General features: G+C 37.4%; 1 protein-coding gene across 5 annotated transcripts in view; it reads left to right on the top strand.

Annotated features, from left to right (window-relative positions):
• The window catches only part of ZNF608 (zinc finger protein 608), an 88105-nt gene that overhangs the window by 23347 nt on the left and 47706 nt on the right, over window positions 1–17052 (top strand). For all 5 annotated transcript variants that reach the window (XM_052778020.1, XM_052778019.1, XM_052778021.1 and 2 more), the window contains exon 3: window positions 15664–15919. In XM_052778020.1, the coding sequence (XP_052633980.1) occupies window positions 15664–15919 (256 nt within the window). The remainder of the gene's footprint in view (window positions 1–15663; window positions 15920–17052) is intronic.

Here is a 17052-nt window from a genome sequence, read left to right as displayed (position 1 = left end):
AAGTCGCTGTATATCAGTTAATTAATGATGTTTATAGGATCAGCACGTTGTTCAATAAGCAGATTCCTCATGTTAATTAAAACGTGAGTGTTATAACCTTAAAATACATCTGACCTTTTAAAAGAATGGCTTCTGTGCTACTCTGTGCCACTGTTATACCGAGTTAGAAATCAAAGTCTAATAATGAGTACGTTTTCGCTCTAATGAAACTAAATGTGGAGATTTCTTCCCCGTATGTCTCTGCTGTTACAGTCAAAGGTGTTGTCGGTATTAAAATTCGAATACCTCCTCCTCCTCAGTCATCACCGCTGAATAAATATGTTTTTGATTGTAACTTTACAGATTAGCAGTTCCTTACTGCCCATATTGCTCTCCAAAGCACAAGGGTAGCCTAAAATGGCTGCAGATTATGATGTATGGCTGCTCTTGTGAAGCTGCAGCTGTGAATCTCAAAGAGGATGTAACCATGCAGAATCGCTCTTTTAGATGGTCATTAGCGCTGCATAAGTACAAGCCTCTTTTTCAGATAGCATTTATTCTTCACGGTTCTTCTACTAGTATGTGATGGCAATGTCATTTGCCAAGCATTGAATAACAATGAATGTTTTATTGAAGTACAGTATTCTGAACCAGTGCGTTTTTAAAGCTGTTTAAGTGCTTAATTTTCGACTGACTGCTCCTTTTCATGCAAATGTGAGTGTAGCAGAAAAAGCCAATACATCCTCCTCCCTTGTGCTCGTGTGATGTATTGGACTAAGCTGAAGGCTTGTGTGTGGGAGAAGGAAACATAGCTTAATTTGTTAGAGTTATCCACTGGCATCCTATCCTACTCCAGTTTTAGTCATCTTTCTTCATTTTGCTTAGAACAAACACATGCAAAAAAAGGAGAAAGCTTTCTGTGTGATACTAAGGAAAAAGTGAGCCTAGAAACAGTCTCTTCCTTGCCCCCAAACAGATTGAAGACTAAATGCCAGATTCCTTTTACGTAAATGAAAAGAGGAATTAGGTCTAAATATTTCAATGCATGGTTATTTCATTCTTCTTCCAAGGATCTCAAAGCTCTTGGAGGCATTACAAGTTAATTTCTGAAGGGCAGATTTTTAATGTGGTTAACACCTACAACTATGGTAAGATTTTTGAACAGTCTAGCACCTACTTTTGCCATTATGAGAATCTGAGGGAAAGCCATGCACCCAGTGTGCTTTGTTCTTTTGAACATCTGGCCTCTTGTTTTGATTTGTGAGCTATTTTGAAAATCTGGCATCAGTTCTGGGTTTTAAGTTCTAATTAAATATAGTACACAGTCTGGCCACAAGCTTCACAATACCCAGAGGGAAGGAAGGGGGGGAAGGAAAAAAGCTATCTCCATTTTATAGTCAGTGAAATTGAGATGGCGAGATCATAGAATTATTGAAAATTGCCAACATATTTCCATACTGAATAGCTCCATCAAAAGTGGCTTTTACAGCCTAAATTCAGACCAAAAGAAATGCATCCGTGATCTCAACATTCCTAGGTTTTAGAACCACAAAGCAAATTGTTTGCATTACAGCATGGAAATCAGCCATACTATGCCATAAGCACTGACTGTATCCATTCCTACGTTATCATCAGACTCTTTAGCATGATTTGGGAATGTGAAATAATATTCACTTGTTTGGGGGCAGAACAACAGATACTGTGTTCTTTCTGTGGAGCAGTAAACAAATACTACTCAGGATTCAAGTGCTGTGACACTAATTTTAATAAAACACATGGTGATTCTCTTTTAATTATAAACAGTATTGACAGCAAGTGGTCAGTCTTCAGTAGATATTCAAGCTAATACAGTCTAGGGTAGCTTAAATACCTGTGTCTTTGCTGTGTAAGAATGAAGAATTTTATATATCATGCCTGTCAAGATCAAAGAAGCTTGTGTTTATCTGATTCTTTTTGCCATTTTTTTCTTTCTAGAAAAGCTAGGTTCCAGTGTAAGAATGTGTATGTTCTTTGCTTATATTTGAAGATCCACCAACTCTGTCTCTGTACCTCCAATTTTTTTTTTGGGGGGGGGGGGGGTCTTGTCTTCTTTCCCTATCCACAGCACACAAGTAGTGCATCTTCAGGTATCTTTGATCCAGTCTTTTCTGTTTGGCCATTAGTCATATTGATTCTCCAGTGATAAAGGAAGCTTTGTTCTCAATGCAGTTTTAACAGTACAGTATCAGGGCCTGTCACATAAACATTGTTGACATCAAAGAGACTTTGCAAAACCATGTAATTTTGAAAAAATACAAACAGTTGTATTTCACCTTTTGTATTTCCAGATACAAAAAGGAAAACTGACTAGGTTGGTTTAAGTGTCCAAAAGGAGTGAAATTCCAGAAGCAAACAAAAACAATGACAAGAAAATTTAACTTCTTCCTTTTTCAGTTACCTAAAATGCTAGTAATAATACAAGCGAGGTAGCTTAATTTTTAATCTGTCAGTATCCCTTTAATGTAATTTAGTATTGATACTATTTTCTACATTTTCAGATGAAGTAGCTCCCTCAAATGTGAAAAAGTGGACCACAGCAAAGTGCCATTGATTTCAGTATCTGAGAGTAGTGTTTTGAACAACTTTGCGAGTTGGCTTTGAACTAAAATAGTGTTGCATATTGAGAACTGTTGTCAACTAGTGTGCTTTTTATGTTTTATTGTAGTACAGTATTTGCTTTAACCCATTTAAGAGTTAGTCCAATAAGAAGGAAAGGAAAGGTAGCAGAGGTGTAATAAACACTGGTTTAATTTTTACAGCACAGTACACTATAGAACTATAAAATTGTGTGATTAGCTAAGTCATTAACGCTGTCTTAAAGCAAATAAGTGTTTAGAGCCTGACACACTTAGTGCTGAAAATCTTTCTAATAGTGAATTTAAAAAGTAACTGATGTTGCTTGGAATAAAGATTCTGTTGCTGTGTATCAAATCATCAGGAGCTCTGTGTTAGGGCTATCATCCAATTACAATATTTTAATGCATTCCCTGTTTTACAGCACTCGTATCTATATAATTTTGACAATTCCTTAAGAACTGTGCCATGTAGAACCCGCAGAGCATTTGTACAGGATCACCACCAAAAATAAGTTAATTGATTTAAGCTCTGCCCTCCACTTTATGAAGGGGTTTCTTTTCACTTGCTGATTTGTCCTGCATTATTGGTAGTGAGTTAGGAGGCATAGTAAAAGCTAACCTAAGAGTCATTAGAGTCAGTTAGTCTCCACTTTTCTAAGACAATCCTATTGATCCAGGGGCTATGTTAGTTGTTTATGCTTTTAAATCAAAATTTTCCATTACGATTAAGAGAGCTCTAATTGGCTGGTATGAGACATCTGAAAAGTCCCAGATTTTTGTAGACAGACTGCTCAGTGCTTTCTGAAAATGATGTCTTTAAGTTGGAAATTTAGAAAATCTTGACCCTGTTTTGAATACAATCTAAAAATAGATAAACAGTCTCACTTCTTAATTTACTAGATATGGGGACGCCACTCCTGTAAAACGTAACTCATGTCACTTGGCACATTAAGTCCAGCATTAGTGTTAGTTTGTCGTAGTTCATTCAAATTTGAAAACAATGTTAGAGAACGTTTGGAAGATAAATTTCGTGTCCCAGCCAGCTGAACCTCCTGTCCCATGGCCTCTTAATAAATTTAACTTCTTTTCAATCCAAGTTTCTTTTTTGCTCCACAATGGTTGAATCACTTCGTTGTTTTATGATGTGCTGATGAAGTTACTGCTTGGAAGACATCTGCCTGATAAATGTTTCTCAGGTTAGCTTTTAAGCTATTGAATCGCAAAATCACTAGTCCTTATAGCATGACAGAAAGAGAGAACACACTGAAATTGAAAACTTGAGATTTTTTAGGGTGGCTCTCATAGCATGGTGGTTTTTTTAGACATGTAGGAGAAACACATCCTTTTTTGAACATGTATCAGAGAGAATATTTTCTTTTATAACAGTGGATCTATTCCCAAAACATGTCTAAGATAAGATAAAAAGTATTGCTAAAATTATGTCAGCTGTTAAGCTGCAAGTGATAGATCTTTAAGGACCTGTTGTGTTCCAGGCATTGCTTTCGCTATGGGAAAATGACGTGCAAACCTAAGTGAGCAAAGGACGGTCACACACAGTATTAAGCTATCAAGGATCAGTGTGAGTTTAAGATGTTGCATGTCTCTGCCAGCAGTTGCCATCTCCGTGGCTGTGCTGGCAGAATGATTGTGTGAAAGTCGTCTGTCCCCTTCAATGCAAAGCATACACTTAACCTGTATTCCAACTCTGCAGAAAATTATTTCAAATGGAGCTGTCACTGTCACACTTTCCCATGGACCCCGGATAACTAACTGGCATGGCGAGATGAATCCCACCAAAAGTGTGAGACAAGTTGTGGGATATTTTTTTGGGGCCAGATGTGAGTTGTCCACGTGTTCAGCTGTAGGAACACAAGGACTGATACAAGACTGTAGCCTTAGTTAAAATTGCCATTACAGGTGTCCCTGGAGCAGTAAAGCTGTGGAAGCTAACATTGCCTTGGTTACCTGAGCAAACAATATGGGACTGACATCTCTTTGCTCCAGCTGTTTACTAAAGGGGCAGTTCTACAATACGAATCTGCTGCTTGAAATGCTTCCTGTCTGTGTGTCCTTCCATGTGTGATTATGACCCTGTCAGCTGGGTCAATTTGACCAATAATATGCCATCCTTCAGTACGATATGAACGTGTAATATACCAGGTAAAAAAAGTGAATGGAATGAGTGTCTGGAAGACCACAGCAAAGTGGAAACTTTTAAAACTGGCTCATCTGACAAAATATGTATTCTGGAGCTAAAGGTGTAATTTTCACATTACTGGCTCAGGGCAGCAGAGACAGTCTAAAAAGTTCCTGCTTCTTGCCCCCTTGCCGAGGTTAATTGCTGGTAGTACCTGAGATAGCTTATATAAAGGTAGCTCTGGAAAGTCCCCACAAACAAAATTCTCTCTTCCAGATTGCATGCCCTTAAATACGGTATTGGTAGGATTGGATGCAAGTTCTTTACAGCCATGCTGTAAGACATCTCTCTACTTTTAGACTCCTGAGTAGAGTCCAGACGGTAATTGATGACTGGACAGTGATTGGACCAAGCTCAAAGACTATCCAGTTAATATGGCTGCATTTAAAATGACAGCAACAGGTTGTTTGAGGTCCGTCTTAATAGGCATGTTTACATTTGTACAGAGGAATAACTGCTCCCTTTGGAGGTATATTCTTGTCTTCTTACATATAAATCAATGGAAACAAGAGCAAGCCTCTAGTCAGCCACCTTGCATAGAATTCAGTAAGAAAGACGCAATTGTGGGATTTTTTTCCCCACATTTGAAGACCAAAATGAACCTGAAGATGAGTTGGTAGTATTTCTACTTAAGTTTTTCTAAGTCATTAGTGAGACAGAGTAAATGGATGCCTTAAAGGCTGGCTAATTTGTTTATAATAGTAAACAGCTCTGGTTTTGAGGGAGAGAAAAGCCATCAAACACTTCTGTGCGTGGATGTTAATTTCCAAATATCTGAATAATGATTGAGGCTGTATGATTCAGGAAAGGAACACATAGGAGTTGTTGCCTTTATCCACCAAATAGAGCTTTTGCAGCCTTTCACAACTTCCCGTATGTTAATGAAAAACATTTTCTGAGAAATTGGCAGCTTTGTGCTTTGTAGCTGATGCCAGCTTTTTTCATGGACCAGTTCAAGGCAGAGCAAAGGGAAAAATGCCTTGGTTTAGTGTGTGAATTACTCTGACAAGCTTTCAGATTGCCCCTCCTCTTATTAATATTCTTTTTGATGTGAGCTTGTAAAACAGAGGATTGGCTGTTAATCTCTGGGATCTCAAGGGCTTTTGGCAGTGGCCCATAATTGATGTGTTCACATGGCTGTTGTCTGACTACTAATGATGAGACAGCAGTGTTATCTCCCAGCTAAATCAGTGTTGCTTATAAATCACACTTGATAAACTGCAGTTTCATGTCTTCAGAGGATCTGTACATGTCTATGTAGCTTGATAGAACTGCCAGAGTCATTTCATGATTTCATGAAGGCTTAGATTAGGTTTATTTTTTACTTTAGTTGAGCAAAATATTTGAATTTCTACCAAGCATACAAAAATGTTTCATTTTGTTTGTTTGTTATAAGCTCATCATGCAGTAGATAGAATAGAAAAGATGTACAAGTAGGGCAGAGCAGAGAATAGAAGGTACAAGTAACTGCAGAATGTAACACATGAAGAGTGGAATACTTGGACTACTGATTTGTTTTGCTTTATTTGAACAGGAAGGGAGATTCATTTACAGCAGGTGTTGATCACACTGTTACACTATAAAAATAGTCTATGAGACAGTGTAAGAAAGAAGGAAGTTAAAGGTTAGATTGACATACTGAAACACAAGGTCTTTCAACAATGGTGTCTGGGATTTTCTGGGTGAAATCAGGTCCTTTGCATGCCTCCATTCTTTCTCAGCAAGACAGGAATGATAAGCCCTTACTGAAAGTCTGCAAATGTAAACTTTTGTTGTTGTTTGGGTGCTTAGAGAGCATGCTAATGAGGATCCCAAGGTACTAACGCAAAATGAATAGGGAAAAATGTCTCTGAGGTAGGGACATAAGAACAGAGATCTCAGGGTGACCTGCTTCTAACTCGCAGAAAGGACAAGATTTGGCGCTCTGTTCAGTAGCCTGTAATCAGATTATTTGGTGCTGGTAGTGTTGATGCTCTCATGAAAGAGAATTAAGAGAACACTAAACCTGGGTTTCTCCTCTCTGCCAAAACTGAATGGCCTCAGAGCTAAGGCAAGTAGGTAAGTAAATTTAGAAAGTTCTTCCCTGCTGACTCCAGTTCTTGTATTTGCCTTCATACCGTAAGCTTAATCCTTCAGTCTCATTGTTAAGGATTATCGGACACTTTGCATCAGTACCATGTTCAGTTTAGAAAGAGAAAAAAAAAAACCACAAACCAAAACAATTTGGAGGGAATGGGTTTCCTCCTCACAACGATTATTTTCCTCTTAAAAATCTTCACTGTACATGTGTTATTTTCAGAAATTTTTTTAGAGCTTTTGAAAAATTATTTGAAATGCTAATTACTGTTTTCCCTGGTAAAACAAACACTACAGTCCAAATTCTGCCCATAGTTACGCTTCACTGGAACTACTCTGGATTTACACCAGCATATAGATGTACACCAGTTGAGAGAAAAAAATTACTTATAATAAATTGGCTTTCTCTAAGATAGGGTAAATACCTCAAACTGCATTTGAGAATAAAGATTTTATTTTTGTTATTAACTATAGATTTTCAACAGCAGGTAGTTGCAAGGACAGCTAAATAGTAATAGTAATGCTTCAGCTCTTTTCAGTTGAACTATCACAGTGAAAGGGAAAGCTGAAAGGTCATTTTAGAAGTGTTTCCTTTAGTGACTTACTAAATAATCATGAATGTGTATGTCCCATTCTTAAAAGTAGTAACACTGTCTTCTTTAAATAAAATTAGCACATAGTGTCATACAGTTGGTAGTGTTTGTAGCTAATACCATGAAGTTGGTCTAAGAAATATAGAGAAAAACTAACTGATACGGGATCCTACACCCTATTGAAAAGCCCAAGTGGGAGACCTAGGGCAATAATACAGGACTATATTAACCAAAGATCGAGATGTCTTGCCTAAGAAGCCTAAGGCTAGCTAAATTAAAAATCCTGGGGTCTGTACACACTGATAAATATAGAACCACGAAGTCAAATGATGAATTTTCAGAACATGCTAAAAAATGTTATCAGTAAGAATCTAGTTAGGCAACTAAAAGTTTTTTGTATACATAGACTATGAAGGAAGCTCGATTCTGTTTCTGAGGATTATAGAGGTTCTTTGACAAGTTTTTGGATGAGAAATTAATCATTTAGTTGATTTTTCTCAACAAAAGTGTATTGAGTTGAGGAAGTGACAGCGTGAATCATCATGTACGCAACTTTGCACTTGCAAAGTAGAGTAGCTGGCAAATGAGTAAAAGGCAACAAAAACCTAGTGATAGGCCATTGACATGCAGAACGTCAAAGAGGTGCAAAGAAGACTCTTCTGAGTCTTGTTTGCCACTGGATTATACATTGGAACTCCTGGAAAAAAATACATTGGTATTCCTGGAAAAACTCACAAGGTTATATTGATTCTCTATGTCTCTGCACTCCAGAATGGCTGAAAAGGCAGCTATTCCACCAGACGGCAGTCACATCATTGACTAACTGAAACCATCTTTTGGTAATGGAGAACTACTGCTGTGGGGTCATAGGGTTCTGGCATGATTTGCTTGGACATTGAGAATGAAAACTTGAAATGTAACAGTTAAATGCATTCAGTCATGGTGCAATTAAATTATCCATTGTCTTGTAACAGTTAAATGCATTCAGTCATGGTGCAATTAAATTATCCATTGTCTTCCTATATACAATTAAGAGCGAGAAAATTTTCCTTGGTCAGTTGGTGTCTTGATATGTCACAGAGCAAGCATAGCTTCATTCAAAGTCTCACACCTGTTAGAAATAAACATTGGCAACTTCAGGTACCATCTATTAATAATGCTGTGAGATTTCCATAAGCAAATACCTTATTTTTTTTCAGGCTCAGAACCCTGACAAGTTGAGTGTATCAGAAACTTGGGAAGAAAAAGAGGTGATTGTCATCTTTAAAATGAAAAACTTTTTTCTTTAAAACTAAAAGCTTCTAAAGCGTCACAGAACTCAATAAAGCAGTACCTAACCCTTACCAGCAAATGGCTGTGCCTTGTTTTTTACTGTATGCAGTCACATGACAACATCTGATACTGGAGATCATCATATGCACATTCTGTCTAAATTCAAACAGTTCAGAAAAATTCCTTTCTTGACTGTGGAATACAGCATATCTCTCTAGACATGATAGGTATCTTGAGTGAATTTCAGTGCTTGTTTATTCTGTATTAGAGCTTAGCAAAGCACCCAGGCTGACTGAAGAAAAGTTGGAAGTGCAGACTGAAGACCTGGCCAGCAGAAATCAAGTTTCAATGGAGAAAGGTGTTCTAGAGATGTATGGACAAAATTATCTCAATGAATATGATCTTCTTGGGCTGAAAGAGGAGAAATGTCTTTACTAGAAATTTGCAGGTGGTGGTCTGGGCATCCTCCCAGGACTCTGCCAAACGTTAGAGTTGACATACAGTTTTCACAGATGCAGCCTTTGGCAGAAGGATATCGCTGGCAGCTGTCAAATGCTAATCTTTCCCACAGTAAAATGGGTGAATGACTTCGGGAAATCCCAAGCATCTGAGCTAGAATAGATGATATAAGAGAGGACAAGGAATTATTCTTGCCTGTTGTTTAGCACCATCGTTTCTACATTAGACCCTACTCAAAGTTTTGGGTTTTCATCATGGTCTTCATTGTATGTTAATGCTGTCCTAAAAAAAATTAACATTACCATGTCTGTGGAGGTGCTGTAGATACAGTCATGTAATGTCTGAGATCTGGAGTTCTGCATGTAGAAAGAACATGTCACTGTCGAAAGATGGTGAGTTTGCAGAACTGTGTGTGCTAGTTCAGCAGGTGATAGGAGTGGCACAGAAGATCTTGAATAGAAGGGAGAATTTTTTCCTTGTTCCTTGTAGTAAAAGATTAGTAGCATAGTAAGAGTTTTAAGTGGGTTTTTTTTGCTTAATAACGAATATTCAGAATATTCAAATTATTCCAGATGTGAGTGGTTTGCTGATTTACTGGGGAAAAAAAAGGTGTCAGTTTCTGTTAATGTGTCTTTTTGCTTGCCTTTTTTTTTTCCCCTTTCTCTCCAACTACTTAGTTGGTTGAAATGGAGAAGTTCATTTTAAGAGTAGGAAATACTTGGAATCTCCAAGTAGATGCTACTTGTGTTACTCAATTCAACACAATTACATGTCAGGTTTCTTGTCCATACCAGAATATTCGTAAAGCATAAGTGTATTTTTTTAATTATTCACGACTGTAGGTTTTTATGTCTAAAATTTGGATGAAAATTAGACAGTCTGAATCTCCTTCATCCTTCTTTTATATTCAAGATCTTGTGATTCTCAACTGAGTTGACCATAATAAGTAACTTCCGTAGTACCTCTGGCTTTCTTGTATTTTAAATGTAAGGCTTGTAGTAGATATGTCTGTCCTGTGACCAAAATTCTTTTCTATATCCATGTCTTGTAGTATTTCTTTCCTATTTTCTAAGCACGTCCTTCATGGCACCGGCCTTTTCTTCCAACAGTTTGGTGTAGAATGTTTGTTTGCCAAAAATGCTTCTATTAGATAATAAGCGTGGGTTTTAATAAATAAAATATCTTTGGGTAATGACCAGTATTTCAAAGATACAACTAAATCCTTCTCATCTCAAAATTAATACTAGTTTATTTAAGAAAACAAAACATCAGTTCTGTTAAGTATGGTGTCAAAACACTTCTGAGCGGCCTCTTATGCAAATTTAGATGCAAGAAATACTGAGTTGATATTAAATTGAGATTGTTTAGATGAAATGGAGATTCTTCATAGGGCTAATCTCTGTTATATGGTAGAATATGAAGGAATAGCCTTAGTTTTTAGATGTGTAAATCTTTGTGGGGCAAGGTTTGTAGCAAGAAGAGATTTAAAGATCAGTGAGAAGTCTAGAAATGCAAACACACTTCTGAGCACAGAAACATTTTTTTCCATGTCACATTCTTCCACCTGTGTTTTGATCCAAAGCAGCTTCACTGATTTCATTAGAATTACTTCTGATTTATGATGCTGTGAATGAGATTAGAACGAGGTCTTCTGGGGTCACTGTTGCTTTAGAAAGTTAAGGTAGGGGCAAGCATACTTCATGTGAAAGCAAGGTAATCTCCCTTTCACCTTAAAATCTAGAGAAAGCAATTTGGAGAAGGCAAAACTTCCATATAGGACTGAAGTCCTTTATTTCCTGTTTTTCATTTCACATACAGTGATTCTGTGAAGTATTAATTCATAACTTGTCAATGTCGTTTTCAAGGTTGGAGGTTTCTTATTCCTTTCAGTCTTCATGTTATTGTCTTTTTTAAGGAAGGATGTAGTTTTGCAAAGGGTCAGGCTTTGTTTTTTAGGTATACCCCATAACAGGATTCGGATCTTTTTTCCACATTCTTTCTACTAGTGCAGATGTTCCCACTGAGAATGCTTACAGTAGATTTTTTTTCTCAATTTAAAAAGCAGTGCTTTCTTGGTAGGGCGTTAAACCTGCTCCTCTGTCTTTCTCCTGGCTGTATATTGCTAAATGGATAAAACAGCTTTTGGCATGTACATTTCAGAATCACCTGGTAGGTGACACTGCAGTAGTGTATGACCCCATTTGGTCTTAGATTGGTAGACTATGTAATCATTGAGATATATCTTCAAAGATACACCTTGATTAATGAGGTGGAACTACACATACATTCATACTTACGCATGTGATAGCACACTTCGGGTCACATCACGTGGCCTGGCTGCATGGCAGCTATCTTCTAGTTTGCATTTTGTGATTTATGACAGAAACATTTCACACTTAAGATACACACCCTCTGAAAGTTTTCAAAGTTGAAATGAATGAAATACATACATATAGAATACTTCCACTTGATAATATGATCAAAAGTTATCTGTTTGAATCTCTGTGAAAAGTGTTTTTATTTTGAATACTACTGTAAATCCGCTTCTGTCCAATTAATACCATGTCAAATAGGGCCATAGGTGTTCCTGGTATCTAGCTCTTCTTTTCATTCAGGTGAGTTTTCCACAGGAGTACGTGAGAGACTCTGTCCTGTAAAGACTTAAAATTCCCCTATTCTTGCAGGAATGGGAATATGATACAGCTGATTGCAATAGTATGATGTCACGCACTCTCTGATTGGGAAGTCCCCTCAAATCTGTGTACCTTCTTCTGTGAGCTCAGCATTACCCACTGAAATCTCTCCTGGTTGTTGGGAAATTGTGTACAAAAGACACAAAATGTTGATTTACAGTCACAATTTTAGAAGTTTACACTGCATCAGGAGGATGAGTTTTGATGAGCAGAACTTAATTCCAGCATGCAAAATGGCTGAGTAACTGAAGGAGAACCCTGCTTATTAGAAAGTCTTGCCTATTTCCAGTTAGGATGATAGGTCCTCTCTCTTCCATACCCTCTTCCTCATACTGACTAATGTTATGCAGCCACCAAAATATTTTTTTTCTGTCATGTTCAGGTAGAGGAGCGCTCCACGGAGCACTGACTGCATTGCTTGGCAGGCATTCTTCATTTTCTGTGAGCTCTCTGCTACTAAGAGCCATAGTGCTCTGATATAATCAAACACTTGGCAGTGGAAAGCTGCCATGAATAACACTCCAGCTTTGTAGCCTTTGTCACTAATCAGCTCTCAAAAGCTCTTGGAATTAGGTGAATGAAGAAAATATTGCTTGAATATTTCTGTCTTTTTTGGAGCGCTTTGATTATGTGTATAAAGAGAGCATCTATGTAAATAACCTTCCTCAGATTTAGATTTTCATTCTCATATTGGAATCTCTCGTGTGATAAACAGCAAGGCTACTGCTCAGTATGTGCCAACACCTGGGAATAATCATGCAAAAATAACAGTGAGAAACTGCAGAGCATCTGTTCTAGACATTAACTTTCCTCAGTTTGACAGACTGCCACCACCAGATGTTAGTCTTATGTGCCTTTTTTCCACTGGAGATGGCGGCCTTCCTGCCTCTCTCTTTGCCTCTAATAGCTGACATCAGTGCCTTTTGGAGAATTCATGAAAACAATTGTGTCACCACAATGATTGCTGAGAACCACCACTTTGCTGTGCTGATGTTACGATTATCAAACAAGATGGGATAATTTTAAAACATGGAAAACTGGAGCAATATTTAAGCTTAGCATATCTTTTTCTTATGAGTAAGGTCATATTTGTGCAATGAACATGAACTTCAGGGACAGTATGTGTCCACTTAATTCTTGACCAAAGGCTTCGTGTTTTAATTCAGAGCAGCAACCCCTTTACTGCAATAGCTACCTTTTGGCCTTGGCCTGCGTGAGTGTTTCTAGGAGAAAACATGAACATTTATTAGCAGGTCTAAATAAACCAGAACTGAGTAAAAGTATTTGTAACAAAGAACTCAGTAGGGTTCACTGTCAGATCAGTGCTTTCTTTAGATCCCCCTCACTGTTTATAATACTTGGAAAATGGAAGACACATCTGCAAATTTAGTCTATATTGGTTTAAAACATTGGCTAGTTCAGTATGATAATAGCAAACATTTTTTTTTTCCTCTGGCTTTCTGATGAGTTTGTTTTTTTGAAGAATGATGTTGCATGTGTAGTAGGAGGTTTTGCACCGTTTTACGAAACACTGTGTAAACTATCAAACAGGCCATCCATCAGCATTTCTTGGCTTTAAAAGGAAATGTGGCTTAGCTTTTCTTAAGCACTAGGCTTCATTTACCTGCTAGTTACTGATCCTGGTTGTTTTCTGGCTTGAAGTAAGGTATGTTAAGAAATTCTCTAAATTATGCCTGGGGCACATACTGACCCCGTTTCCGTGACAGAGCCCCATTACGCAGCCAGTGCTGGGGACCAGGGCTCTGTGCCATCCCACTGTTAGCCTCCGCTTGGCATCAGACAGCCAGAATCTGTACAGCATAGAATCAGTGTCCCCCTGTACTAGGCATACACAGTTACGGTTTTATGTTACACTTACTGTTAGATATTGCAAGTAACAGCTGCTGTTGGGGGTCAGTTGATACTTGACTTGCCTGTGTGCCTTTAAGTCTGCTCTGCAAAGCATTCTTGCCTGTGCTTTAACACTGCAGTTGGGATGGCATAAAGAGAAGAGTAAAGATAGCATTGCTTGACTGCATTGTTTTTATGCCACAGGAACTCTGGTTTACTCAGTAGAGTTTTGCTGGTATTAACAGGTTTTTACTCCTAATGGATGCTTTTATTATTCATGTTTTGCTTTGATTTTTTTTTAATACTTTGTTCTATCTCTAACCTGAAGATTATTTTAGTCTAGGTAAAAAGAACGCCCCCAAAATGAGGAAGCATTTGGAGAAGAATATGGTTATAGGTCCCTCCTCTCTCCTCCCTACTTGTAGTGTAACTGAGACCAGAATCCAGGCTGGTCATACAAAGATCATACAAAACCTTTTTGTTAAGTATTTAGCACACTTAATGCTTGTGTGCACAATTAAAAGTGTTGGCTCTCAGTTTGTATGTATGAATGATGCTGAAAGCAAAAGAATTGTTACAAAGGCCAGTTGTAACAATTGTTAAAATTTTTAAAAAGTTCTTTTTAATTTTAGTTTTCCATTGTATTTTCTCATTATGAAAAGTGGCCATGTGATGAAGTGAGCTGATCTGTGATACAAAGGGTATATAATACAAGGATAATACTCTTTAGTCCTTTCTTCTCTTTGTATCCCCATTTGCCAACTTGGCTTTAAATAAAAGCAAAGTCATCATTGATCTACATTAAGATACATTTGAATGAAACCTAGATGACAACATACAGTGAGTCATTATGTTTTTTCTGTTGAGTCTTCTTACAGGGTCCAAAATTAAAAACAGCATAGACTTAAAGATGTTTGATCATCTATTTGAAAGCAGCTAGAAAGCAGCCATTTTTAAAAAATCACTGGATTGAAGAATGATTTCTTGGTGTGATAGCTACAATCCAGTGGGCCAAGTAAACATGAATTTTGGGTGGTTTAGCTATTTGAGTGGGCACACTCATATCCTCATTTAGCTATCTTTTATGTGACAAAGGACCTTACGGCCACAGTAAAATACTGAGAACCCTCAGGCCAAATCTGTATACAGAAAATCTGCTACTGGGTATATTGGAAGTCTTCAGTTCATATATAGATATTGGCTCTGTGTGAATTGTCTGTGTACAGACTGATTGTGTGGTGAGTTGTATTCTTCCAAATATGCATTTTGGAAACCCTGAGAAATTAGATGGTTTGAATAGATTCTAGTAGGAGTCCTCATCTGTTATTTCAAGTAGAAAGATGTAAATGTTATCTCTAAGCTGTTAGGTGGGTGATCCTAATGTATTTTAAATTAATGGATGACAAGAGATTATGTTTGATGCCATATGGATATTAGAATTGTTCCAAGTGCTAATTTCTCTCCAATGCACATGAAAAAATGGCATTTATATGTCTTTGCACTGTCTTTATAAATGTTTTCCTTTAAATAGAAAATTAATTTCCCAGTTTGCAAAATTAATTTCCATCCACAAATCAGTCTTTGTCAGCACCAAGAAAAACGTGGCCTTAATCCTTGTTTTTAAAATTTACCATTATTTCATATTAGCAGTCTATGACAACAGGGAGTAGTCTTGTAGAAACTTAGCAATTTGCCTTGTTTAGCATGATAGATATTTTTGTACTTAATTTTTCATGTGCAGCATTTGGGCTGATGTAAAAAAAATTAAACTCGTAAGACTGAAATTACCCGTGATACACCAAATCCCTGCATGCACAAATGCAGTCTCAGCAAACTGGGCTTTTTTTTTTTTTTTTTTTTAATTTATCTCTTTTTTTTTTTTTTTAATCTCACAGCACCATTATAGTAAGTTTGTCTGTTGTTTTCAGGTTGATCCCCTGTTTACAGTGCCTGCACCTCCACCTCCGATTTCCAGCAGTATCACACCTCAGATTCTGCCTTCCTACTTTTCCCCATCTTCATCCAATATTGCAGCACCAGTCGAGCAGCTTTTGGTACGGACTCGTTCAGTGGGTGTAAATACTTGCGAGGTTGGAGTAGTAACAGAACCTGAATGCCTTGGACCCTGTGAGCCTGGGACCAGCGTGAACTTGGAAGGAATTGTGTGGCATGAAACTGAAGAAGGTAAATTGTTTTTTCATTAGGTTGGTTTGTCTGTGAGTATGTTAATGAGGAGGAAACTGCTGTATCTGCCTGGGTGCTAACTAAGGGCTTGCTGGCCTGTTGGGACACCATTATGTACAATGGCAGTCACAGCTTTACAGCTCAGATAGAGAGTTTTTCTTTTAAAAACAAATGACAGTTTTTTTGTGATTTAAGCAACTGTATTTTCCAAATTACCTACCATGTAACCCCAGTTAACAACAGAATTGTTTCCTATTGCTATATTGAGAAAAGCATATGAAGAAATAACTGATAAAATAGCATAAATGTGCTACTTAAATATACATCATGAGGGGGGTATATATGATGGAAGTGGATATATGAATAGTTTAGATGAAGACTTAGAAAGCTGAATATTTTGGAATTCAGACACTATGATCAAAAATGCCAGCATTATGTAACAATAGAAGCCCCAGAAACCCCTCAGAAATTCAATTTAATGTGATTATTGTTTGCATTTTGGTTATTTGAAACATGCTTTAAGAGGAGAGTATTCTTGCTGGAAGAGAAGTGTTCCATCTGGTGAAGAAGTGCTATCTAAACCAGAGTGATTTCTTTAATATCCTTTGAAGGCATTTGGCCAAGTAGGAGTGCTGGAGAGCTTTGGGGAATACTAAACGTTGATTTGCTATGATTTAGAACAAAGAAAGTAGGAAGAGGATTATGCTGTGATATGCAGATTTTTCCATTTTGGTTTTCAAAAGCTCATTATTAAAATAACAGCTTTCTCCTGTTAATGCTAAAAATACTGCATGTGTACACTGAACTTATGCAATTTTTGGTGTAATAATAGTGGATTTCTCCAGTTATAGCTGCTTGAGAGTCTTCCTGTGATTGTTCTTATGTTTGTTTTGAGGATTATTTAATTTTTAGTGATCTACCTCCTCAACAGTGAAACCAAGATTATTTACAAAAGGATATAATGAAAGAATACAGCAGTGCATTGCTCCGTGATAAATCCTGACATCCTTTGGACATACGCACAACGGCATGTGGTCCTTTGCAGTGATATATAAGGCCTCACCAAAGTGCTCTACACTGTCCTCTCAAAAATCAATAGAGAGAGTCAGATTTACTTGCCTTTATATGCTTTC

The sequence above is a fragment of the Harpia harpyja genome, chromosome Z, assembly GCF_026419915.1.
Source record: "Harpia harpyja isolate bHarHar1 chromosome Z, bHarHar1 primary haplotype, whole genome shotgun sequence".
Classification (NCBI taxonomy): domain Eukaryota; kingdom Metazoa; phylum Chordata; class Aves; order Accipitriformes; family Accipitridae; genus Harpia; species Harpia harpyja.
This window is presented reverse-complemented; position numbering and strand designations above follow the sequence as displayed.